Below are 27,389 nucleotides of genomic sequence, written 5' to 3' on the forward strand. Positions count from 1 at the left end.
TTCACAAACTATTCATTCTTCTCCAGGATAAAAAGAAAATCTGCTTTCTTCTGTAAGAGCAAGAGGAGTTACAGTTTCTCAATACTGCTCCCTGGTCTCTGAGGGAAAGCTGGAGAAAGCAAGAGGAAGCAATGTTGCACATATATGAGAAAACAGGAGGTCAGTTAGACTAAACTTTATGCTGTTCAAGCATGCTGGAACATTTAAATGCCTTTATGGATGTTTCATTAATACCTGACCAGCAGAAAAGCAACTAAGTCCCTTTATAGGTCTACCTTTCTCAGCTCAGATGCAGCTCAGTGGTTAATAAATGTTCTCACCTTGGCAGATAGCTGCTTTAGGCCTTTCCAGTGGCCAGTGGAGAGACTGGCTACACCCAAGTGCAGCACAGACTTTAGGTAAGCTGGCAGGTCTGCACAAGGCAAGATCAGGGCATCTAGCTTTTTAAGTCAAGTGTCACAATTAAGTGCTCCCATGGAGGTGGGATAGATCCTGGCCTCTCTCCCCCCCAGTCTCTTATATAAAGAGGCAAAATACACACAGTATTATTTAGTGGTCCAGCCAAGAGCTTTAATGCCTATTTGATATTTATGGAATACCTTGAGATCTTCAGAGGAAGGGAGTCGGGGCATGCATGGTCACATTCAATTAACAGTCCAAACTATAGGTGACCTCAGCAAACTCCTGCTGACTTAATAAGCCTGATCACGCAGCCAAGTGCAGAATTTAACCCCAAGTTATTGTTAATGAGTTTTCCTGGGCCTTAGCAGAACCCACAACAACAGATTCTTTTGTCCAAGTTCAATAAATTCCCAAACTCCCTCTCACTGAGAACATTACAAACAGTAAAAACAAGGCTTACCAGTTACAAAATCCTCCTCTGTGAAGAAGAGGACAGCTTGTCTGAACGTCATCTCTGGGGTCAAGGCCATTACTCTCTGCAGAACACTGTTACTTTTGCCCAGCTTCTCCCTGCACGATGGTAACCTCTCCAATGTGTCTGCAAGAACCTTGATGGCATTGATCCGTCGTAATGCACACACAAGCACTGGGTTTGACATGAGCGTGTCAATGCTGCTCTGCCAGGAAACATCTCCGACCTCAAAAGGGGTTATTTCTCTGGCCTGACTTCGAGTGAGGTGGGGAAGCCACTTCAGACCTAGAAGCTCAAATCCTGAATCCAGTCCTTCTGCAAAACAGAGAAATCTGTTTATTATCAGCCAACAGCAAATGCTTCCTAGAATCCATGCTTTTCTTTTGGAGACCTGTTTTCTAAATTTCCACTCCTTTTTTTTAACTGCTTCCAAAGTTGCTTTGACACTACTCCCTCTCATATCCAAAATGGAGTGTAATGCAGGTACAGAAACACAGCAGGAATCAACACACTACAATTGCTAAGAAATTGCACTGAAAACAAAGAATGGACTATTTGAGAAAGCAGCAGAGAGTCATACAGAATAAGTGCCATGATTTGATTAGAAAAAACGGCTAATGAAGAGGAGCTGAAAGGGAAACATTGACAATGTGCTTTGACACAGCATAATCCATAATTACAGATCCTATATCACCTCTCGTAATATTCCATTTTAAGCTATATTTATCACAGTAATAACCTACAATTTAATGCTGACTTGCCTCTAAAATAACTTAAACTTTGTGTTTGCAATGTGGTCTTACTTCCAGTGTAGCAAGAGACTTAAGGGTTCAATTTGTTGACTTTAAGTCACCAAAAGTCACAGCTAAGATCTCCTTCCTGGTCTGCTGTGATATGGATCGCACTGCACAGTAGTGTTTCAAGAGAGCAGGATAAAGCATAGTGTAAGCCAAGGTGCCAGACTTTTGCCCTTTGTTAGTACACCATCTGTTTTATTACCCTTTGGCACAATCTGTATCACAAAATTGTCTAACACCATCATCCTTCTTAGCATTCGACAACACTCTTCATGTATGCAGTTGAAAGCATTTAATATAGGTGGCTAGTGTCATTATTCCTCGTGCCCACGTGAGGAAATGCACGAAGAGGTGACGTGCCTGCTCTGATCACACAGGACACTAGTGGCCAGGGAAGCAGAATTTATGCCTTATGATTTCCTGTCACTGTGCCCTGCTTTCACAACTGCATTACCTCCTGTATTTAGGAAGAGACAAAACAGTCTGGATTACATATAGATTTTGCTATGGCTTAGTACATCTCTGAACTGAAGAGAATGTGTCCACCTGAGTCAACACGCTGTTGCAGCATGCAAGGTGGCCTTGCCCATCACTGCTCAGCCACGATGGATCCTTCACTGCTTTAGGCAGGTGAGCAAACAAACCTGGCCTTCCTGAGGCACCTTTCACCACGTATTTCTTCATGTTCTTGCTATGACAATACCTGGATAGACTAGATTTTCCTGACCCACCTCTGCAGCCCTCCCAGGAGCTGGGATCACCTGCATTGTGAGGTTGCTCACTGCCCCCAGGAAGGAGGATCTGCTGAAGGAGTTCTCCAGCGCTCTTCATGGCATCCATTCCGATCAGCGTCAGCATGACAACTTGCTCCGTTTCAGGATCAGAAGCATACGTTCGATTGCACAAAACATCCAGAGGAATGTTACAGCAGTCTGGCACTGCACTGAGGTTGCCTCCTGCCCAGAGAGAGCATGAAAACAAACCTAGTTACCCCAGAAAAATGAATCTCTTCTCTTTAGTGTGAAAGGATTGACTCATTCTCTACTGGGCAGCAAAGGCCAGTACCTCACTGTGATAATGCTTCTCATGCTGCAGCTTGGCATGGCCAAGCAGCAAAGTACATGAACAAGAAGGACATAACTAACATTCTCTTGAAGAAACAATTCTGTTCCCCATATTTATCAATGTTTAAATCTTCAATCAAAAGATTAAGTATTTAGAACCAGTGCTTGTTTACCAGGGACTCTTGGATTTAAAAGTCTGCAATTACAGCAATTAAGGTTTCAGGATTCAAATCCCTAAAAATCCCCATCAAAATTCTCCTGTGTACATAATGGATCATCCCTAAATACTATATACATTTTTTTCCTCTGAGACAGAATGTAAAGGATTTGATTTCAAATTTTGCTTGGATTATCTCATCCTCATCTTTTGAGCCCAATCTGTTACCCTGTGTAACACAACATTATTCAAATGTAATCCGCATATGGAAATATCCATTCTTTTCTCTTCTTTACATAGAATACATGGCCCGGAAGGATGTGAATCTTTACTAATGAGTCATGCCCTTTAACTGGACTTTACTTTTTGCCATGTCAACCCTAATTTTAGCATCCTTATTCATATTGTCAAGCAGAGTGGACAGATTTATACCAAAATGATTTAGGGTATCAGCTGCAGATCAATAACTAATGACTGCCTTCATATTAATACTTCCTTTTACTCTCTAGCATAATCTCTAGATTGCACTGCACATGATCCCTGGCTTCATCAAAAGTGTGTGTAATCTCGTACTCTTACACTAAATCATTACTTAAGCAAATGCATAGTTGATTTTTTTTTATTCCTACCTCTTAACATTTCATAATAGAGAATGGTGAATGACACATTATTATTTTTACTTATAACGTATGTGTATTTGCAATTGGTTGTCAATCAAAAATCCTAATATCCCATGCTTAAAATAAACACAATCAAATTATATGAAACCTATAGAACATGTAAGAAAATATTACCTATAGTTAATGAAATAAACTAGTTACTTCTGATTCCATGACTTCCAAGTGCTCAGTAGTAGTAGATCTAAGACTCTCATACTCATCTGAGTCAGATTTATAAACAGAAAACAAGTTTACTTGTTTTTTCAAGAATTATCGATTTCTCAGCTTTCAATGAACTAGTTACTGAAGTGAATTCAGCTCTAAAAACTGAAATTAAGAACATCTGAGTAAAGTGGAATGAAAAAGTGCCTTCTGTGCACCTACAGAAGAAACTACAGCTGCCAACATTTATCCCTTCAGCAAATTCCAGTTTTACATGCTTAACCAGCAACTTTCCTCATTTTAATATTTTGACTTCTTTTTGAAACTATTGCAGTAAATACATATTGATTGAGTATTATTCTTTTAATTACGGTAGGCTTAAGGCTTAATTGGTTGTTGTCAGGTCACACTTGATTTTTAAACAGATTTATTTTTCTATAATTTTTTAATTTACATTACAAAACATATTTCCGTATCACTTTTCCATTGATCCTTTTGTTCATTACCCAGCTGCAGAACACATCTCATGGGAATCATTCAGTATGACTAAAGGACATCAGAATGCGAAATGAGTTATTGCAGAAAACAACATATTCCTAATGTCCTTATTCTGGGAAATCCCCCAGTAAAGTTGGCAGGATTTATAGAAGACTGAACAATGCATTTTCCACTCTGACCTACCCAGTGTCTGCAGCAAGGTCTCAGTGTAAGGAGCCACATGAAAAAATGCTGAGGACTCCAGCCCAATGGCCCACGAGCTGCTCTGCCCACCTCCAAGAAGGTCTTGTTTCACCAGTTCATTTGTCAGGGCTATGTACAGAGCAAAAAAATATGCGATGAACATAGAACTCTGCGATGGAGTGTGAAATAAAATATGCTTCCTATCAAATATTTTGAGTCATCTGGCCAGAGTACCATTACAGAGACATTAACCTGGGTCACGCTGAGCTCACTCACGATACGTGAGATGAGCTCCCACCATGTCTTCTCCCCCAGCACTACAAGTCATTCTCTTACAGTAGGGCAAGGGGCTGCTGAAAAATTGAGGCTTGGCCACTGCTTTCTCTGGAGACACCTTTGCTTCATGAGCAGCACTCAGCTGTCTTGATAACCTTCTAACCCTTGCTGTGGAATGAAACTTTTCATAAAATAAAGATTAAATGAAGAGTTGTGCATGCAAGAGAGTCTACACAGCTCTTGAATTCTAAAAGTTTCTTGAGTAAGCTGGAGTGCAAGGAAGAAAAGTCACAAGTCTTGAGCACAATGCTTGAGTCCAGGCCCCCCAGATCAGCAGCAATGCCAGTGTCCTGCACCCTACGCAATACCAACGGCAACGGAAAGCCTGCAGGGATTGCAGTACCTAACAGAAGTGTCATCACGTTCTGCTCGCATTTCCATCAGGAAAATGCCTGCTTCCATTCCACTTTCACAAACACTACGTGCTTGAAACTAGCAATCCCTCAGTTCTCATTTTCCCTTCAAAGTGCCAGGTTATGCACAGGCAGGAAATGAAGGTACTGGAACATACTGCAGTTTAATAACAATTTATTCAATATTCTGCATTAACATTTCAGACAACAGTTTTAAAGGCTTGCTTTCAAATTACTTCGTATGCCTTGCAGTTTCTTACTATACACATGCCTGTCAGCAATTTACTGTGGCATAGTACGGGCAGTGGATTGTTAGCACCGGACAGTGATGGCAAGCCTCATGCCAAGCAAGGCACTGACAGATATTTGAGCTAGCACCAGTGACAATCACCTACCTGCTTTTTAAAATTCAGATGCCACATGTAATTAAAGAATGTGCCATTATTACATCAGAATTTTACCTGCTGCCTGTTCAAACTTATTGCCTGTTAGAAAGCAAAGTTTGTACAAAAATTTGTGGGGCTTGATCCTCTGTCTGTGGATTCACTATGTAAAGACACAAATCTCTCTGCTTGAGTTCATATGATTGCTGAAGTTCTCCCTACGTGAAAAATAGAGTGTTGGAGCATGAAGTGGTGACTGCTTTTCCACGTTACTTTTTAAAAATGCAAAAATTCTTACTGTGGTATTTAGCCTACTCAGTTCCTAATGCTTTTCTACACTCCCCAAACAAGAAACAAAAGCTTATGTGAGAAGAATATCAGTTTCCACACTGCAGGGCTCTGGAATAAGCTACATTTATGGATCCATTCTCAAGCAATCACAGATGACAAGAAAGACATATCTGCAAAGTCTGTCTACAAAGGCAAAAACACTGTTCTTAAAAAACAAGGGTAAACCGTTCCTTTTGAAGAATGATCTTTGTTCTAGGGTCTGCCTAGATATTTCTAGTACAAACTTTCCAGAGCAAAACATAAACACTCTAATCATCATCTGTGATGCTCTCTTAATTCTTTAATAAGGAACTTTCCCCAGTCTAGAGGTTGCAGGTGATGCAGCATTACCTTTTACCAAGGCAGGAATATGATGACTTGCATTCTCCTTTCTCAGCAATAAAATTAGACAGTGCATACGTGACTCAACAGAAAGTTCACCTCTTTCAGAGTTGGTATCAGCTGAAATTGAAATCTTGCTCGGGCAAAATACAGCAGCCTAAAATAATGAGGGACAGGTTAGCCTAATAAATCCAGATCTAGGCATTACTGGGCTCAAACAAGCAGTCAAGTTACAGCAGCATAACGTGATACAGCAGAACAGCTGAGCCACAGTAACTTCCAGTAACTGGATGCTCATGCATCATCTATTCATAAGACTGAACAATATAATTTAAGCCTCAGGGAAAAGGTTTAATATAACATGTTTTGCCCTACAACTGGGCTAGGCTAAGAGTATAACAGTTATTAAAACTCAGCTATCACAGTATCACCATTCTAAGTCACTTATGCACAAATGACTTTGAGCCCTAAATGACTTTTCAGAACGCTCTGCACCAGAGACCCCATTAAGGCACTAATTGCCATTGCTTCTCTTAACTTCTGAAAAGGCCATTTCCATGTAGGGGCCTTGTTCCAAATATCTGGCTACTTGAGCTATAATATTCAATGAATAAGAGTTATGCTTATTCTAAAGGACATTAGGGGCAGGGAAAATGTTCTTCCTCAGGCTTAACCAGCAAGCAATCAGAAGAGAGGCTTCGTACACAACTCAGTGATGTTAGTTTCCAAAGATGCATTTCCTCATTCACTGAGGAAACAACCTTAGCAAGATGGTAAGAGATTTAAAATAAGGGGTGCCTCACTTTGTAAGAAAAAGTCTCATAGGATTCACTGGGTGATTTATCAAGTAAGTGCAGAAATTAACTTCTTGCATATGTAAATTTGACTGTTACATATGTAAGTTTGACAAAGTCTTGCATTTATGATTATTTCTGTTTCCTTGGGCTGGCATGTCAAAATGCCAAGTGCACTCTGACTCAAATAATCTATCAGCACATTGCACACAGCTTCAGAGAAAAAGAAAAAAATTGTTTTTCAAAACAGAAAAGCTCTTTATAAAAAATATATGTTAATGTATAAAACTAGGAGACTCCTACATACTGAAAACCCATAAGCAGTCCTGGAGGGACTGTAACATGCATAATCACACATTTTTCTGTTAGATGAAGACTATTCTCCTGAAAACATGTTCACAGGTCAAAAATTGTTATTTTGGTTTATGGGGCTACTGGTTGCTCTTGCTTATTTTGAAATCAATGGAAAAATTCGTGTTTGTCTTAGTAGGAGGAGGCCTGATCATGAACTTTCACCTCTGCTCAAAGAGGCAGGCTGGAGCCTGGTGTGATTTTCCTACTAAAGAAAAAAAACAGCACTGAAAGCAAACAGAGTACCAATTGCAGGAACACAGAGAACATGAGTGCTGACTTGCTACTAAAGAGATAATGAGCATCTTGGAAACACTTCCTAGAGGAGTGTCAGCTCACACATCCACAGGGTGAGAAAAAAACAAAACAGATCACCCAAGCATGACATGTATTGATGAACAGCTCCAATATGATACATTCTTATTGTTTAAAAGACAAACAAACAAAAAACACTAGTAAATACAAACTATTCATAGTTAGCTCTGTATAGGCTGAGAAATGGTGTAGTGTACAAATGCTGTCATTGCCCAACCTTCTCCCACATCCACGCTGGCTGCTTTGAACGTACACTGTGGTAGTAACACCAGTGTGGCTGAGATCCCCATCATCTTCTGGCTAGGGCAGCACAGAAAATAACTGATTTAAAGCATTGTCAGAGCAATGCACTTTAAGCTTTGCTTGCTTTCATATCATACCAGACCTACCATGTTGAGGAAAACTAATGCAAAAGACAGGGAGCAGAAGAACATCACAAAGTTAACTTGAAGATTTTGGCTATAATTTTTAAAATCTTAGGATAACCATCTGATATCCTGGAAGGTCAAATTTCAAAGAAACCACAGAAAAATCAGAGATTCCTTCAAGAAATTGGGAATAGAAAGAACTTTGCTCAGTGTGACAGCAAAAATGAGTTTCAGAACAACTAGCAACCCGAGGAATACAAGTAAGATCTGTGCCGCGTCTGGTACCTGACTTGCTGTCATGCTCAGTGCAATGGCTTGCTTGGGGGAAAGCAGCAGCTGTCTGACTCCTTGCAGGATAAACCCCCGACGAGTACAGGCCGAAATCACACTGCCATAGGCATGAGGAGATACCACAGGTGACACCAACAAAATGATGTCCCCTAGATCAAAAAGAGGGTAAGAAAAGCAGCGTATTATTTCCACAGAATCTGCAGCCACTTTCATAGTGGCCAGCTCCAGCTTGAAATACATTCCAAATGAAAACACCACGTTCTATGATGTGCTCTATCCAGCCCATAATGGCAGCTATATGAGGCGAGATGAGGACAGAACAGCTTATGGAAACATGAAAATCTCTTTGTGAATCAACTATTGCAGTCAGTCTGGCTCATCAAGCCAATCCAGATATCTACGAGGTATTTGTCTGTCTTTTTCCAGCTGCCTATGCTCTTGGTCCACACAATAGCTGTGTGTCAGCCCTGCCAGGCTGTTTTGGACCGTTACAACAGCCAGCAATCTGACAGCACTGAGTTCCCTGAAAGCCAAAGGACCTGACAAGCCTGGCCGTGTTGGTGAGCAGCTGAATAAAGCCAAGATGACTAACTGGTAGTTTATCAACTCTGAGACACATGAAGCAATTCCATCATTTCTCTCTGCTCTTACTGGTGGTCCTTGTCTGTAGCTACAATCTTCTTCAGCACTACCTTCTTCTTCCTCTCATCCTTACTTTAGCCCTGGCTTATGCCCATCTCACAGCATAGGCTACTGAATCTTTGGACCAACCTCTGATCATTACCCCCACCTCGTTCTTGTTTGGTACCATCTATGGCCTCACAAGTTCCTGACGCTGGTCATCCTGATAACAATACCTGCCTGCTTTCTCCACTTGGGTTTCTGCTGAACCTTATGTAGGGGCTGGCTGCCCACATTGTGCTTACACCCCTTATCCTAGTAGCTCAGTTTGCAGAAACAGTGGAGTTTATGCTAGGTTAGAAACCAGGGTTTACACACTCCTATTTTCTAAGCTGAAGGCTCAAGCTCAGTGCCAACAGGGTGGCAATACCCACTACCAGCACGCTCAGGAAACAGAACAACTGACACCTGAGCAGCGTCTAAGCCCCATTTGAGGTATAGGACATTGCTCAAGGCTTTTCTGTGAAGCCTCTAATCTAACCAAGGTCCTTGATTTGTTCTAATACTATCCTTATTCTCTGCTCTTGCTACTGCTTTCAGTATTATACTGTTCTAATTCTAACATAGCCTTATTCTCTACACAGGGTGAATTCAGATCCCTAACCTTCTAAGAAAGAACTCGGAGAAGATACATGCTTCATAATATGCTACATTGCCCTGTTACCTTTCCTTAGATCTGACAAAATTGTATAAGGTTGGACGTATTTTAGTCTCTGTGCCCCAGTTACACTGTGGGTTCTTTTGCCAGGAGGGAGGGTGGTAAAACTATCAACTTTGAACATTTCTTGTAGCTGTGATCTTTGTGATATGGATATCTATCTCCCAAGAACATGACCAGGCCTTAGCCTGCTATTTCAAAGGCATGACAACAGAAGAGGGAAAGTTTGTGTTTATTATCCAGGATGAGCAGGGCAATTTTCCTTAAAACTTATGTGGCTTTCATTTCATATGCTCTGAGCCGGATTGACATTAGTGCTACATTCATTATACCTGACAAAACTCAATGTTACAGGTGGTAAAACTTTTGCCCATCTCTAGTTGATAACATTTAAATAAATGTATTCCACAAACATATCCCAAATTAACAAACATATTTCCTAGGGTAGGAAAGCTTTGATTCCTGTGAAGAGGCAGCAGTATATTTGTTCTGCATGCTCTGTATGCTGGTCCTCTCTCCCAGAGGAACTACCAGAGAGCTGGCATAAGAAGTCAGTGAATGTTTCCCTTCCTTAACATTTCTATAGGGTTTCTGCTCCCAGACCAGCTTTTCAAAGTCATGATACAGTTATCTGAGGAGCAAGGGTTGGAAGTGACTTCCTGAGCCCAAATACAGATGGAACGTGGTGTGGTGTAACTCAGCAGCCCCCATCAAGTGTGAATCATTAATGGCCATAAAAGGAAGGGGAGGCAGAAAATGTGACTCATTGCATCAGCAGTAACCAGCTGCCATCAATACCAATCCAAATAACAGAGTCAATGGCAGTCTGCCAAGCTGCTTGAGTTAACATGCCCACATATACCAATGAGTGTAGCCCAAAGGTGAGAATTTCCTTTCTTTCCGTTTTCCTTCTGTATTTTTTTTTATTGTCCTCCCCTATGTCACTTTACCATCCCTTCCTTTCCCATTTTAGGTTTATGCCTGCATTCCTTTCTCAAACTTTCCTTTGGCAATTTCGTTTTATGTTTCTTCTTTCTATGCCAATGTAACCCTATTTTCCTCCTGCCATCTTCCCCCTAAACAGCTGCTCAGCTTCCATAACTCTTTTTTTTTTCAGTGGAAATAGCTTCAGTTGTGGGAGTAGAAACAGGATAGCAATGCTCTCGTAGCACCATCTCAACCACTTTTGCTTTACAGAGATCCAGCTCTAGAGAGATTCAACTACTGAAGATTGCCAGCACGCCGCTCTGCCTACAACAGACACCTCCATTTCACACAGGTCCTTCCTAGCCTGTAAGGTCTGCATGCCTCAGCACAGGCAGCTTGCTACTAGGTAGTAATTCAGATACTGGAAGGCTACTGCCAACAAAGGAAAATGGGGAATTTTGGCAGAGAAGCCAGGTCATTTACATCAGCTCTATAAAATAATTCAATTTCCAATTTAGCTACTTCATACTCCATGATGATTATATTCACCTTCTAACCAGTAGAGGCAGATGATCTCTAATCACATAAATATGCAGTTTACATAAATGTTTTCTTGGTAAACACGCTCTTATGAGCGGAGATTTCCTGGGTTTTATTTTTATCTTTCAGTGAAATCTAAGCAGCCTATAGGACTCTAGCAGCTCCTCCCATGAGGAGGACAAGATGATCATAACACTCCTCTGTCCCTTCATTTTAGACAATAAAGTTTCACCACAAATTCACTCGTGGATCTAGACAGGCCACAACATTAGGAAATCCAGGTAGACAAATTTCCTGAAACAGGTAGGCTGGATTAAGGAAGTAACATCAGTGGGGCAGCATTGTAAAACCTCAGTATTTGTTCCCTATCAATGACCTTTGGTGGTTGCAACAAGTGTTGCAGGAGGTTGAGACAGCAGCGGACCCTGCAGATGAACCTTTTCCTCCTCCTCTTCTGCTCCAGTTAAAGGACTCTGAGGTCTAAAGAAAAAAAACAGTAAGTATTAAAAGTTGTTATGCCAGGCTCTGACTCTAACCCACTTTCTGCAACAAACCAGGACCATAGAAACCTCGCTGGTAAAATTGCTTTGCTGGAAGAACATTTCATTTGCTTGTTCCTGACACGAGCTGCATCAAGGTCTCTGATTGAGCATTTTCTAGCAATACCACTTCGAGGCTCTCTGTGTTCAATTAAAAGTTGCTAATGCAAAATGGCCAGCCTGGCAAGGAAATCTGGGAATCAAGCAATATGTGAGGCTATATTTTCAAAGCTTTTTCTCCCTTCAGGTATGTCTTAGTTACTATTTAGTTTTGGTTCAGTAGGCAGAATTTAGGCATTTTAAAAGTTGCTACGATGCTCCTCTGGCATTTCATGTTCAGCAACAAGCACCACCAAGTCTGGCAGAGATGCTTAAGGGCAGTGAAATATCTACAGCATTCCTGCATACCTGAAAGGACCAAATGATGGGATTGTGAATAAGTTGTGGTTCTGTAATAACAATATTACAGCCTGTAAAACAATGTGACTAAGTCTGTAAAACACAGACTGCTCAGGCAGACCTGCCCTCATCCCCTGCCACGGAGTACACAGCACAGGAGCACATCCTGCTTGTTCACACCCAGCAGAACCTGCTGGTGCTTGCAAGGGAACTCCAGAGAGCTGAAAACTGACATGCAGTTTGTATTCTGGTTTCCCAATGGATGATGTTACCAGCATTAATGCAAACACATTATTCAAAATGAAGCACCTCTCCGGACTGGCTGGTGATACTACATTAGCATAATGCATCATATTTTCTAAGAGGAAAGCCATCACAATGAAAAAAAGAAAAAGAGAATGAACTTGTGAAACTGATTTTTCAATCTTGTCAAGATAAGTCACTGTCCATGGTCATATAGAGTTAAACTGACACATAGCTTTATGAAGGGGAATCTCTGTGAGCATCATATTAACTCTATACAAGCACACTTTGCCTGCCTGCAGAAGGCACCCTCAGGACTGCACATTACTTAAGCCTTAGCCTGATGCCACTGATAAGATGGCAGATCTCAGCAAACCTGTCCAGAACTTGCAGGTGCATGGAGCTTGTTTCGGCCTTCTACACAGAGTTCCACCACAGCAACATTTACTCAGTTCAGTACTATTAAAAGCAGAAACCCAGAGCTTGAAAAATCCCACTATAGCAGCAACCAACCCATGTAATTACACAGGCCTGTGCAGCAAATGCAGCAGTGAGGGAGAGGCTGATTCTTCTGATCAGCAGAACTTTCTTGTAGCCCTAAGCCAAAGCTTTCCATGAAGAGCTGTAAAACACACGCTTCAGCCCACAGCCATTCCATCCATGCTTGGAGCAGTCAGGGGGTGCTCCAGGAGCCAAGAGAAGACAAGTGCCTCTTCTCTTCCTCTCCAGGCCAGAGTCCACTGATCCTTTTACATAACAATTTGAAAAAAACAACTTCTGAGCAAGCAGAGCCCTTCACTTACACATTAAATGTGCTTCCCAGATTCTTACATCTGAGCCTCAGCCCAGGAAATTGCAAGACTGCCAGGAAGTGTGACTGCTTCACACTGCGGAAAGTACTCATCTTCCTTGTGGAAGAGACCCAGACAGCTTTGGGAAAAGTGCTGGGAAGGAGTGCTGCAAGAACATCCAGGCTGCCCATGCAGCCTTCTGTCTTGATATGGAAGGGATACAGGGCAAAGCTCTCTCTGAAGACCGGGGTTTCTGGCAAGGGATCCCTCAGTGGCAAACAACCTTGTAAACTTTCTCCAGCTCCAGGTGCAGCTGGAACAGGTCTCAGAACAGGCTGATCAGCTGTATCAGCCACAGAAGGCCCAAGAACAGGTGTTGCAAATGTATGAAATAGGCCAGAAAACAAGTCATGGGAGGCAACTGTGGAAGTCCCATGCCTTGAAATATCTAATAGCTACTGCAGAGGAGAAAACCAGTAGAAGGAGAACTTGAGCAAACTGCAATAACTCCTCTGGCAATGCAGAAACAGATGCTCCCAGACCGCACTCCTGTTCACTGAGAGCCACCGGTAACGGCTGATGCGTAAAGACCAAGCCCAGCTGCCCGGTCTCCGTGACACGCTCCTGGAGACCTACAGTAGCAACATGCAGGCCAAGGCCCTCACCTTGCTCCGAGACGGCCACGAGGCAGGGCTCTCCCTCCAAACCAGAGGCTCAGCTCCCTGCGCACGCGGCTCTCCAGGCGCGGCAGGGAGGCGAGAGGCTCCGCGCGGGCCCCGCAGTAGAGGCCGTTGATGGAAGCGCAGTCTGTCACCTGGGCCAGCCGCGGGTCCCAGGGGCCCATGATGTTCTGCAGGGTGCTGCAGGCCTCAGGCCCCCTCACACCCAACGCCAGTACTGGGGGCATGTGGCCAGTCTCCGAGGTATAGGAAGAAGGCAGTTTTTCTGTGAAAGATAAACACATATGCGACTAAAGCATGGTGCTCCCAACTCATTCATTCAAGGGCTCTTTTCAGATCATACCTCTGCCATACCGCTCAGATGAGTGACAGCTTATCAGCAGTTCCACTCCCATTATATTTTGCCAAGGTGACAGCTTATTTACCCCTCTAAGGAGACCTTTGCTCTAACATACTGGATTAGGATAAAAATAACTCCCTGGTTGTCTGTCCTGAGGCTGTTATGCTAGTGACCAGGTGTATGTTTTTACCTCATGATAAATCTGAAATAATTCAAAGTATTTTATCTGTCAAGAAAAAAGAGTGTGTTGCCTCACATTTGCTGTGGGGAAGGGGGTGCACAGCAGAAGTTACTACAGAGCAACTGATAGAAGGCAACAGTTTAACTTCTTGTGCCATGTCTTGCTTCGACCCACAAGGCTGATTTCTCCCTAGTTCCTATTGCAAGTGTTAGAGGTGAGAAGTGTCCTTCTCTGCTTTGGGTCTTACACTATTTAACATCATTTGTTGCATAGGAGTCAGAAGCTAAAACAAAAGAGCTCTAGAACAGGCAGATAATGGAGAAAATGACTGTAAATATTTAAAAATCACTATTTTTAAGTTATCAAGCTACAGGTGAAAAGGCAATTTGCACACTTCCATAGCAATTTTCAGCTCAAACAAATTATCCCTTCATTGGAAGTGTTACTAAAAAAGGTACAAGGTACAAAGCACAGAAACAGAGCTGCCACCTGTCTTCTTTTAATAACTGGTGATTTTTTGTTTTCTTATTCACTTCTGAAATTTTTCTTTCTCTCTCTCCTATCAGTATGAATGTATTATGTACACAGTGCTGAGAACAGCAACTGCAATCCCATTTCTGAGCCAAGTGTTCAGTTCCTACTGTTTTCAAGCACAAAAGAGAGCAGGGTCACTGCAGAGCTTTTCTCTGATTAAGTTGGTCTTCATTCATCATCTATCTAAGCAAAGGAAAACTTGATTCTCTCAGTCTACCCATAACCTTCCCCAAAAGAAATGGATGAGATATATACATGACCATGTCACATGTAAGCCTTCTTCCAGGACAACTCCTTGGCTTAAAACAAAGTAGTCAAACTGCAGGGGCAAGCTTCACATTTTCAAGATAATGAAATGGTTCTTGTACTAGAAGTTTATTGCACTAGCAATTAATACTATTCAACACACACTTTGAGGCCAGTTTCGCTATCTTTATTTCACAAATGGGGATACGAAACACCTATATGGTAAAGGTCAACATTTGCAAATATTGGTTTCTAATGTTAAAGGCTTTGGACTTTAACTATAGGGACCTGCGACAGATTTGGTTGGCTTTATCCTCAGTGACTCATCTCAGGCCACCTTCTACAGGCAAAGCGTGACATTTTGGTGATGGCTTATCAGCCAAAGCAATTAGGGGATGGCCAGGTTAGCTGTCTTTCAGGTGACACGATCTTTCAGTGCTCCTGAAGAGCAAGGAAGGACTGAAGACTCAGAAGCAATAGGAGAGCTGGAGAGAGTTAGAGGAGGTTTCTCTAACTGAAACCTCCAGGGAAATCAGGGGAAGGTAAGTTAGCACGTTTAACTCACATGAACCTAACCCTGCTCTTCAGAGCAGCACAATTTGGGGAACCTCCGCACAGAAACAACTACTAAAGCAGCTTGAGATACAAAGATACACAGAGTTAGAATACACACTATTTGGCAGGGGGGGGAGACAGAAAGAAAAAGCCCAAGGTTTTATTATCTCCAAAAGAAATGATACAGGCATTGATAAACTGTAATTCTGGTAATCTCTTTCCCATGCTTATAGCACCATGTGGGTCTTCAACTTATCACAATTACAGATCTCCAGCTTAGTCCTATTACACAGCTAAATCTTGGACAGAAAGCTAGGCCTCACCTGAGCTGGAGAGCAGCATGTCATGCTGAGGATAGAGCAGGCGGAGTCCACAGATATCCAAACCAGAACTGAGGAGCAGCTGTAACATGTGGTGGAGAGCTAGGGGACGTCGGAACAGAGTTTCGAACAGCAAAACCATAGCAACCTGAACAGCAAGAGCACAGCGCAGAGATGAGCCAGGCGCTTCCCAGCCCACAACGAGCGCACAGCTCTACCTCGCAGCTCACCTGGAATTCCCGGGCCTTATCTATATTTTAAAAGCCACAAAGAGGCTTTCTTTTCATTTATGTTTACATGCAGTTGAGTTCAATAGGCTTCTAGCCTCAGACTGGAGCGTAACAACCACCTACTACTAAAATTGTGTCTTTTGTCACATAAACTTACTAATAAAGGGCTGTGAGTTATCTGGGCAGAGGATAGAATGTATCAATTTTGCTGTTTGTGTGTTGTTACAGAAATACAGTCAAATACTAATAGGGCAAATGGTTGTTTCTTTATACCTATAAAAGTGCCAAAATCAACATAAGAAAAGAATCAAACAGCAGACATCACTGGTACTGTCACTAATTTCTATTTTGAAATCTTCTTTCCAGATGAATCCAATTCAGCTCATCCTGTGTACAGGAAGATATATTCTGACACACACTGAATCTATCTATCCAAAAGGGGAAGCAAATCATGCCGAGTTCTGCATTTTCCCATCAAATGAAATGTATTGTTTCAAGGAGCACATGCTTTACGACAGGAAGCTGTATGGTACATGAAGCTCTGCGGGTAATAGATTGTCTAGCTGTAAATCAGGCAAACATGATTGTATTGGCCTCAGATTTGTGCATGGCTCTCCTGTCTGTAGAGACACAGAGTGCTAGCCCCAGCAAGCAGCTTTACTGCTGCAGTGAATGCCAAATGAATTCATCATTACTGGACACTTTAAATGAAATGCTACTTGTCCATAAACACATAATGAGCCTTATAACATCATGATAAATGAAGTTATAAATCTACTTAAATCATAAAAAGTAGTCTAACTACTAGTAGTTCCTAAAGTAGGAATAAAAGCTCTGTTTCTTCATATTTATCTAGTTCTACTCTTCTGATATTAACCCATTGTTCATTGCAGCCAGGAAATGATTTTTCTGTAGCTGCTAGGAGGTCTGTGAGTGTATTCCTGTCCCTGGGGATTTGGCTGCCTGGGCTCAAAGCCAGTTTGGATAATGCAGCTGTCCAGCCTTGGCAGGGACCTTTCTCTCCTTCACTGGGGAATAGCCTTTAAGCTCAGGCACTTGGCCATGGTCCCTGAGCTGTGTTGCAAGTATGCCTCTGCCCAGGTTCATTTCTCCCTGATTTTGGCCTTGGTCCTTACCTGCTGGCCTGACTTTCCACATTGCCCTTAACACTATGGACTCACAGGGCAACCACTGGACCCTTGTTTGACTCTGGCTGGACCTGCTCTCCTGCTCTTATTCGGGTAGGGTGGAATTGCACCCCTGTCAGGGAGGTCACAGGCCCTGCCTGCCTTGCTGTTAGCATTAGCTCTTGGCCTCCTGCCTATATCAGAGCATCCTGCCCTTGCTGGAGAAGTTCTGTACAAGGCCAAGTGAGGAACTGGGATAAAGACATGATGAGGTATTTCCCTGCTCTGCCAAGTGTTGCGTATCTTCACATCCTAATTGTGAATTTGGAGCATCTTCCAAGAGCAAGCCTGGCACACACTAACCACTCTCAGCAACAGACTTGCACTTTCAGGAAGAACATACTGTATCTGCACCTTCCTGAATCAATATTAAGAAGAAACTGAACTCTGTCAAGTCAAAGAACTATGTTCTTTGCTGTGCAAGAACTAAGACAAATTAATTGCCATAGTTAATCTCATACATGGTTGTAAAAAAGTAAAATCTGTAGTTTGTAGGTTGTAAAAATCTGTAGGTTGTAAAAACAGTAAAATCTGGTATGTGTGCTTAGACTGAGGCAAATGCAAGTTAAACTACCATAACCTTCCCTTCTAGGCTAAGCTAAATAGAATTTCTGTTTGCAGAATTACAACTCAGGTACCATAAACTTCAAAAACACGCATCATTTTTCAGAGCTCAGTTTTTAAACAATATATGTAGCATATTTTTTGCAGTCATGTGGATTTGGATTATCAAAATTTGTCCACTGTCGCTGAATTTTCACCTGATCAGACGCAATTTCTTTCACCAGGACCCTTCATAATTTAGTCTTACATGACCTAGAGCAAACAGCACATCAATACTGATGATAAAAGATTTAGCTTATATATTTAAGTCTGAGTGAGAAATTGTTTGAGAATAGCACTTGTACCAAATCTCAAGATTCCCTTATTCCAGTTCATTAATTGTCTCCAACACTTCCCACATCATTCCACACGTCACAAAGGAGCTTTTTCACCTCAGTGTCCGTATCTCTGCTCGCCTCGATGGTGCTGCTGTTAGGGAAACACTCCTCAGCAGTTTCTACTGTCTGCCAGTAAAACCCAGCTGGAACCGCAAAGACCTTCTTCACAGCCTGAAATGGAAAGGACATCTCATTTGTATGTTATCTTGATCCCTCAAGATCAAAAGCAAAAAAAAGTACAGTTAATGCAAATAGAAGTGATAATAGAGTAGCCTCATTAGTTGAGTATTGTTATATCATTTGCTTTATATATGTTCCATTAGTTCTAATTAAATGACAAGCCAAGAACATGAATCTGCAATGGCATCCTGAGAGGCTGAGCAGTCCCAGGGTGCCTGATATGGGCAGGGCCACTGACATGGATGGGTTTTACCTGCCGAACACCGCAGGACCGAGCCCAGCAGCCTGAGCACCTTGATGCTTTGTGACTGCTGGCCAGCGAGCAGAAGAGGGTTTTGTAAAGACAGCACTCTCAAACTATCCAAAGTGAGGGGGTAGGGGAAGTCTTGTAGGGATTTTTACATGCTCATAACAAAACCAATGTATTTTTTCCTGCGTTAGGTCACCTCAAGCAGGGTACCTGCAAGTGCCATTGTACCACATACACCTGTGAAAGACACTGGCCTTTAGGGCACAGCCCTCCAGAAGCAGGGCAGTTCTCAGGCTCAGCACCAAGCAGCTTCCCCAAATGTACTCCTGTATGTTTAGGATTTGTCACTTAGGAGAATTTGCTCCCAGCTCCACAACATAGCCCCCAAATAAACACAGCTTTTCAAAGTCATGTTCACCAAGTTCTGGTTAGGGAAAAAGTGATGTTCTTAGTTACGCCGTTACTGAGCACTCCATTGCACAGATACATTTACACAGACTTCACATTGAGCAGAATTCTTTCTAAATCTAAAAAATGTCAGGTCTGGAGCATGGGCTCAGGGGGTGCATATCGGAGTAGCTTCACTATTTTTAAAGTCTCTAACTTGATTTATTGCAGGCCTGAATTAGTCCCCATCTCATGTTTTTCTTCAGATGTTAATAAACCTTTTCCATAGAAAGGAAGTTAAATTTCAACATGGTCTGATTAAGACTTAGAGGATAGAAAATACACTCACTATATGAAAATGTGCTCATTGTGGATTATAAGGTACATATAATTCTATTTAATTATGCCATCACCTGAGAGTTTTTGTGTTGCTGAGCAAGTGATAGAAACATCAAACCTTTCTACAGTTATTTAAGAACAGCAACTAGAAAACAAAATTAACTTGAGTAATATTAAAACCCTTCTGACATCTGATGGCTCCTTTCTGCTTCAGCAGCCTTTTGTGTTTTCTCCTTCCTGTGTTTCCTTCACTTCGTGAGATATTTGCCTGGAAGCAGAAGGGATTTGACATTTCACCTGGTTTCAGTCAACACAACTCCACTGAAGTAAGTGTTTTGACAGCTCTCAAGGATTTGTCCATGGTTTAATCCATTGCTCACCAGCCTCTGCTTGTGATATTACACTTGGTTGCTGTGGAAAATACCATCATAGAAAAAAAACAAGAAATCACCAGTGTATGAAACTAGAGGGTCCTCCTTTTTCTGTATTTGCTGCCAGCTCCTGCATACAATAGTCCCACGGTGCAGTGAGCACAGGGAGAGCATACAAGCCTTGCAAAAAGAGACTGCAAGAAGACTCCAGCCTCCCAGATATTCAAGCTGTTCCTTGGACAAATCTAAATGCTATGAACTTTCAAGAAGATAGAAAATCAAAGGGACAATTGTCTAACTCTAGCCTACATTTCTATAGAAACCTGCAATGCAATGCAGGTTTCTATAGAAAAAGAAGGTTTTTTTTTCCTGCAGTTGTGATCTGCAGTCACAAGAATTTAGGTAAGCCAAGGTAAAACCTTTTATATAAAAATCTTTATGATCTTTATGGAATAAGACAGTGTGAGCCAGGGTACCATGATCCTAGGCTTGCTGGCCCCCCCGGCTCATCTCCCAACCATTGGAGCAGGGATCTGGCCATACCTGCTAGGGAAGCAAGGCCTGTGGAAATTGTTTCTACAACCTGTCAGATTGTATTTTCTAGCATCAACCTAAACACGATTTCACAAAGCAACAGAGGATGAGCCTGGAAACGTCTTATTAGTTCCCCTAGAAGAGCTTTTTCCTCAGGGGTAAGACCAGCTCTGGAGAACTGCAGCATGACAGCCCCTGCTTGGTCTGGTCTAGCTAAAATGTGCCAAGGGAGGAGACTCTTGACATGGGCTTCCTATACAAGGCATGCTTTATAATGGAACTTTCCCATATATTCACAAGATAATAATATAGAGACTCTTATGATGAGATGAGCCCTATTTGGCATATAACATAAGCCCCCAAGGCAAGTTCCCCAAACTCTTACTGAGGAGATTTGATTTGGATGCCATTTATTTATATGCTGCATCGACACTGTCTTGCAATGTTCCACACAGACAGGGAAGGCATGAGGATTGAATTGATTCCACCTGGGAGCCGGTTCTTCTCTTAATTACACCTGCAACACTATAACAGTTGCAAAGCCCCTGTGCAAAGCTCAACGATCAGTGCCCACCTGCACCCTGGCAGGCACAAGAAGGGATCCCTTCCCCACGCGCCGCTCCGGGGAGAGCAGACCCCGGCCTTCCACATCAGGCTGAAACCCCACAGTTTCGCATTCAGAGCACTGAAATAACCTCCTGCCTCCTGGCCACAGCATTAGGCCAGCAGAGAGGTACCCTACAGTCAGCCAGTGGGGGATACAGCAGCCCTGAGGATATTGTGGCTTATGCTGTGACAGGCTTTGAAGCCCGAGATCATTTCACCATAACCACTTCAATGACTAGGTCTCCCTGACCCAGTTTAAGGGAGGGCGATTTCTTCCAGCACTGAAATCCTCTCCATCCATATCAATATTATCAGAAAGAAGAGCATGGCTATAATTCTGCATTTGAAGGGGTTTTTTTTTCTGCCTTTCTCAACAATTATCCCCTTTCTTATTTGTTCTTTGGCAGACAAATCCTGATTTCTGCTACCTTAAGACACTAGAAGACTGAATTAGTACCACAGCTAGGATTGAATGCACATATAATTTTTCAGAAAGTGTTAAAAAAACAGATTCACTCTGTTTCAGACAACATACTGAAATGCAACCAGGCATTTATAGGAAGGAAATTCAGGACAGAACAAAAACATCTTGTAAAATATTGAGCAGAAGCAAGAATAAGAACATTTTAAAGAAGGCTGGAACTTGCATTTCATTGGAGCTGTGTACAGCAAAAACATCAATATTTAATCATCACATAGAAATATGCCCAAATCTAATCTCTCTTCTTGCTTACAATATATTCTGTTCCCATTTACAAGAGCAAAGAAATGGCTTCTGCTATCAAGTGACCCAAAGAGTCTTTTAAGTCACAAAGAGTCTTCTAGGCTGAGGAACGTTTCTCAGCCACAGCAGGAAAGAAGAAACTGCAGAAAGAGGAATCGTTATGTACTCCAAAGTCTTATCCCCTTGCATTCAAGGGACTGATGCAAAAACTAGCTCAGCCATTATTGCTATGGGACAGCACCCAAATCCCTTTGAGAAAAACAGGCTGCGAGTTCTGTACAAACATCCTTTCCCTCCACTGAACACACCAGTGAGATCAGAGAACTGCCCCGTCTCTGGCTCGATGCTAACATACTAGCAAGGCTCACGCCTTGCATGATGCACTAAACCATGCCCCTGAATTAAGCTGCATTATACTTAAACTCTCTCCTCTCCCTGCTGCCATAAACCCCAATGTGCTAGTGCAGAAGCCCTTGCAGGATCCAGATTAACACAGTAGAGGGGCTGAGGGCAGAGGTGGGGTATTTAAGGACTTTGTCACCAAAGACATGCAGTTTTGGTGACTGTATTTCAGGCAGTTGGAAGATGCTGCTCACATCTCTTTGCCTCCATTTCAGAGGTTTCTTAAAACACAGAAGAGAAAAAGGATGGGACTGACTTCTCTTTCTGCCCATTATCTACCATCACACTCTGTACAAATGGCTAAGCACATTAGCTTGATAGTTCTTTTAAACTGCTTTCTGAGAGAATTAGTGATGGTCACAATTCAAATGTGAGCTATCAAATTTTAGCCAGAATGAACAACTATAATGGTTCAGTCTTCCCAAGCTATTGCTTCATCTCTATGCCACTCAGGCAAACATTACTGTAAAGCTTTCTCATTTTAAAGTTTAGATTTTTTTAAAAAAATTACAACTGCCAAAGACATAATGTTAAATCCTGGCCCCACTAAAAATCAATGGTGAACTCCAAAGGACTCAGCTAGAGCCAGGATGGCACTTTCTCCCTTCTATCCTCATGCAGATGAGGCACATTCACATCTTTAAGATCCAGCCATGAACCTATTCTCCATTTGATGAAGCATTTCTGTAAATTCATATAGATGAGGCCCCAGGACAAATGTCTCACCCATGGGTGAGTCATCTCCATGTGGACTCATCCCTCAGATGAGGTGTGATATGTACGTAAGTGCTCAAGCCAAAGCTGCTGAGAGGGGTTTTATCAGGCTGCACAGCAGAAACAGGGTGTCAGGCACCCTAGGACCTGATCCTTAGCATCATCTCCAGGAAAGATGAGATAGGAAAGCAAAGGACATGTGCGGTGAATGAGCACACCTCCTGTTCAACAGCTTCAGCCCAGACTTCAAACAGTCCCAGTGTTTTAAGGGTCAGCATCAACCACACTGCAAACTTCAACAACCTCCTTGCTCTGGTTTGGAGAAGCAAACAAGTTGAGGTGCCATTTGGGGTATTTAATCAGTACTGCCCAATTCAGCAATTATATCCTTCAAGTTTTAGCATCAGGCACAGCAGAATCTTCAGGGGAAGAAAACATAGCCCTGAGCCATGTACTAAGTGCGACAGCTTACAGCAACACATGGATCAGATCTGACAGCTGGCCAAGCTGTGCTGCACTCCAGGTAGCTCAGGCTGTGTTCTATCCATGAAACATTCAATAGCCTCATGTGGGTTTGCAAGCTTGCTTCTCAGACAGGATGAAAGGAGAAAAAACACATGGAGTAATAAAACAAAAAGAATAACATAACTACCAACATCTGTGAGCACCAGACCAGAGCACAGCATTAGTTATTACAATCGGATTTGCACATGACAGGCAGTGACCACAGCCCAGGGCTGGAAGAGTCAGGTGAAGACAAGATGCTGCTGTGGTGAGTAGCAATTCTATGAACAAGTCTCTCATTAGCAGCAGTGTTAGAAGAAGTTACAGTAAAAGAGTGTGGAAAATATTGAAGCCACTCTGCAGAGGTAAAGCTATGATGCTCGTGCTGAAACAATGTGACAGCATTCAAATGCTAAAGCTCTGGGTCTTCTTGTCAAGCCTGTGCTAGGAAAACAGCCTCCTCCATCACGGCAGGCACCTGTGTGAATTGGCAGTTCAGCACCACAGGCTGGAAGGTGATCAGAAAGGTAGCAAGAAGTGAGTGCTAGAGGTGCACTTGTTTCAACAAGGGTCCCATGTTCTGGAGAGAGCAAGAGGAATCCCGCATGCTTCATTGGGAGGAACAGCTGGAGGCAGAGAGCTTCAGTGGTGGCCACATGTCTGTTTCCCTAAGGTTAATGCCTGCATCCTAAGGCTTATCAGGAAAAAGCACTCACATGGACTTTGTTAAAATGAAGCAATCCTTTTTGCTGACATGAGACATTGTAACTAATAACCTCCATGAGGATTATGTTGCTCCAAGCCTAACCTGGAATTTTAATGACTGTGTTGAGAGTTTACTTTTCATTTCCAAGGTGAAGTACTGCAGGTTAATAGGCTGTACATAGAGCATTTACAATGGAGAGCTTCAGAGCAGGGTAGCAAGACAAAAGCAATCTATTTGGGCTTCAGGACAGACTGAGAAACCACCACATCAGTTGACAGAAAACAAGATGTTGGCTCACTCTAGCAAGCAATACGCTTAGAGGTTACTACCCTTTCTGCTTATAAATCACATACAACTTATCAGTACACAAGTAAACTGCAGTTTTATTACCTCACATACAATTGCCTCTGGGCCAATAAACTGTTTGGAGCAAAAACGGGTGCTCCCTGCCTGCTTTTCTAACAGGAATAGCAGGATACATTGGTTTACTTTGGTTTGTGTACACCACTGCAATATATGTAGCATACATGCATCACTGGCTTTCCAGAAAGCTTTCAGTCCGATAAAGGTAATTGAAAATGATACTGTGCTTTCTATGCACCACTTCTATGGTTGTTTTTTAATGACTTAGGCACATTTGCTGTTAGTACCAATTGGTAAAGCCCCAGGGCAGGTAACAGGGCTAACTGCTACCCCTGAAAGCCTGGATTCTTGCACCATGCCTGGAGAAGCCAGCCCTTCTCATTTAACTGCAAGATACATGTCAAAATGCTACTTGACCTAGTGGTCTCAGTGCAATTTAGGCCTTGAGTCTGAGTGGCACTGAGATTCTGAACATAGCAGAACACGATCTTAAATTGATTTCAGTTTTCCTTTGCCACTGAGGTAAAGATTCACTCTCAGAAAGTGTCTGCTATCTTGCTGCTCAGTTTCTAAAGATTTATAATTCCACTAATAAGGGATATGCATAAAGGCCCCAACTCTTTTAAAAGAGGTCATACTTTATGCCTTACAAATGTTCAGCAAATTTATCTTTCCCAAGTATGTCAGACTGATTTATAGCACTTGCCTGGACTTAAAACCTACAGTGCCTGCAAATCAACAAATTTAAGACTCCTCCTTCCTTCACAGAAGTGGGATAAAACTTCAGGCAAATTGCTCAGCACACTGCTAAGTCCCTAAGACTTCAGGATATTAATTCTCAGAGTAAGACTAATCCCCAAATCCAGATGAAATTGCAGTTCTCACGCAACATTACTTTGAGAACTGGACTTAGACACGAACCTGAGTGGCAGTGTTCACCACTCCCTGGAATTCTGTGTCAAGGTTTTTGTTGACCTAGAAATTTTGGGAAAAGACCATGTTTGACTAAAGAGTGGTGATATTATGGGAAAGGAATAAGTGGAACATTCTCTCAAAAGTACTCAGTGCTTCTTTGGAAAAAAATATGATTTACACTAAGGTAGAACTGACTGTTCAGTATTTAGATGCCTAAAAGCAATATTAGATGCCCTCAAGGAATAAACTCCCACTATAAGTCAGTAGCATATGAATTTTCATAACATTTCATTCGCTTAAATATTTATGGAGCATTTGCTATCCTGAAAGAAATGAAAAAGTTAATTATCATTCCACTTAAAGATGGCAAGAGGTAAATGTTCTTCCAGACTTCTCTAGGCAGGCAAATGATTTTAAGCACTTGATTTTAAGAGATGTTATGCACTTGTAATCTCACATTCTTCAGAGGGAAGCCACACTGCTTAGAAGCACTTTTTTCAAACCTAGTTTAAGTCCTTTAATAAACCAGGGGAAATATCTGTAAGATATTGTTGCAGGAACAACAACTTTCAATGAATCTAGTGAGAAAAATTATCAGAAGCGTAACCACTTGTGTACAGTACCTGAGGATCTGGATCAACAGCAGTGACGTCACTGAGCAAGACGGAGGGAATTTCAGGAAGCAGTAGGTATGGCTGGTTTTGGAAGCGATGGGCCAGTTCTGCACTCCACCAGATAACATCTGGAAGCTGCGTATGGGACAGAAATGCAGAGATCTTCTGGTAAAGAGTGGATGTTTCCTGTAAGCCCTCTTTAGTCTGCAAAGAGTCAATGGTTAAAACACATTACTGATGGCCCCAGTAGCTCCCTGTTACATGTCATGTACCTGCAGCAGCTTTTCCCATTCCTTCTGTCCTACAAAAGGAATCCCAGCCTTGCATCTGTGCATCTCCCATGCAGGTAGGCTTCAGATTCTCCAGCCAAAACCCTAGCTTAATTCCCTCAGTCTCCCAAACGATCAAATCCTACATCCCTACAACTCAGACTAACAGTGCACAGAACGCACATGCTTCATGTGATCCTGCCACCACTCTGCTGAGCCTCCTGCCTCCCACCCAAAATCAGCCCCAAAACCAACTGAGCTCCTTGAGTGCAGACACTGTCTGCAACAGCAGCTCAGGAGCTGACTGTGGAAGGGCTCGTGCCATGACTGCCTCCTCGGGCTCCTCACTTGGAGCAGGTCTCCCTCGGTAAGGACTCCTGGGGAGGGATTAGCCACATTTCAAGTACCTTGGTTAAAGGGCAACATTTGGACTAAGACACAGAACTTCATCACAGATGGCTAGAGAGTTAACAGTAAAGTTTAATTGGTTACAAAATGCTGATATAAATTAACTGATTTGTGACATCCATCAGCCCACATGTATTTCTCTGAAGTGGTCTGCATACCTTCCATGACCTATACATTAAAGGAAGGAAGGGGTCAGTGTTAAACAACAGTTGGGATAGATGAGGAGAGTGCAGCATGTACAGCCAAGTTTGTGCTGCAGAGGTCATCTAGATGCCCAAAAGGTTAAGAATTCTGCCTAACAGGTGGCTTGAGGCAGTAATTTTAATCTCCAAACATTTTACTACCAAAGGTAATTTTGAAATGGGGGGCAGGGAAGGCAGTGGTCAAAGGCTATCCCATTTGTCCTGCAGCCCTGTGGAATGTGTCTCCTGAATAAATCTTTCATCAAGGTGCAGTCCCTGTAATTAAAACCAGACCTGGCTTCTCATAAACCGAGTGGAAGAAGGAGAAAATACCATAAACAGGACCATAAATCAGCCTAATACAATATAACATCAAACTGCTAAAGGTTTCACAGGGATATTTTACATAATTGAATAGCTTTATCAGTTTCAGGGTTTTTAAGGCTGTTATTGAGCACTGCATGATGATTCTAAAATACAACTTTCCATCATCTAGCTTCTCCAAGCTCCCTGTTCTTCCATATTAGCAGGACTTCAGGATTTTCAGATTACAAAATTGTTGAACTCAACGAAATCTAATCAATTGATAAAGTGAACAATTACACAAACATTTTCTCTAAAACATGTTTTATGGCTCCTGGAAACTCAGAGTAGAAGCCTCCAAAGCCCCCC

General features: G+C 42.3%; 1 protein-coding gene across 1 annotated transcript in view; it reads right to left on the reverse strand.

The window, feature by feature from the left end:
- Positions 1–27,389, reverse strand: part of DNAAF8 (dynein axonemal assembly factor 8) — an 84,698-nt gene that overhangs the window by 23,899 nt on the left and 33,410 nt on the right. The window contains 11 exon segments of the mRNA XM_088523101.1: positions 863–1,189; positions 2,433–2,627; positions 4,395–4,523; positions 6,148–6,295; positions 8,252–8,406; positions 11,440–11,588; positions 12,621–12,658; positions 13,730–13,980; positions 15,895–16,039; positions 18,304–18,420; positions 25,868–26,062. Of these exon segments, the coding sequence (XP_088379227.1) occupies positions 863–1,189; positions 2,433–2,627; positions 4,395–4,523; positions 6,148–6,295; positions 8,252–8,406; positions 11,440–11,588; positions 12,621–12,658; positions 13,730–13,980; positions 15,895–16,039; positions 18,304–18,420; positions 25,868–26,062 (1,849 nt within the window).

This window comes from Tinamus guttatus, unplaced genomic scaffold (genome assembly GCF_059628265.1).
Source record: "Tinamus guttatus ecotype Peru unplaced genomic scaffold, ASM5962826v1 Tinamus_guttatus_pri_ptg000172l, whole genome shotgun sequence".
NCBI lineage: Eukaryota > Metazoa > Chordata > Aves > Tinamiformes > Tinamidae > Tinamus > Tinamus guttatus.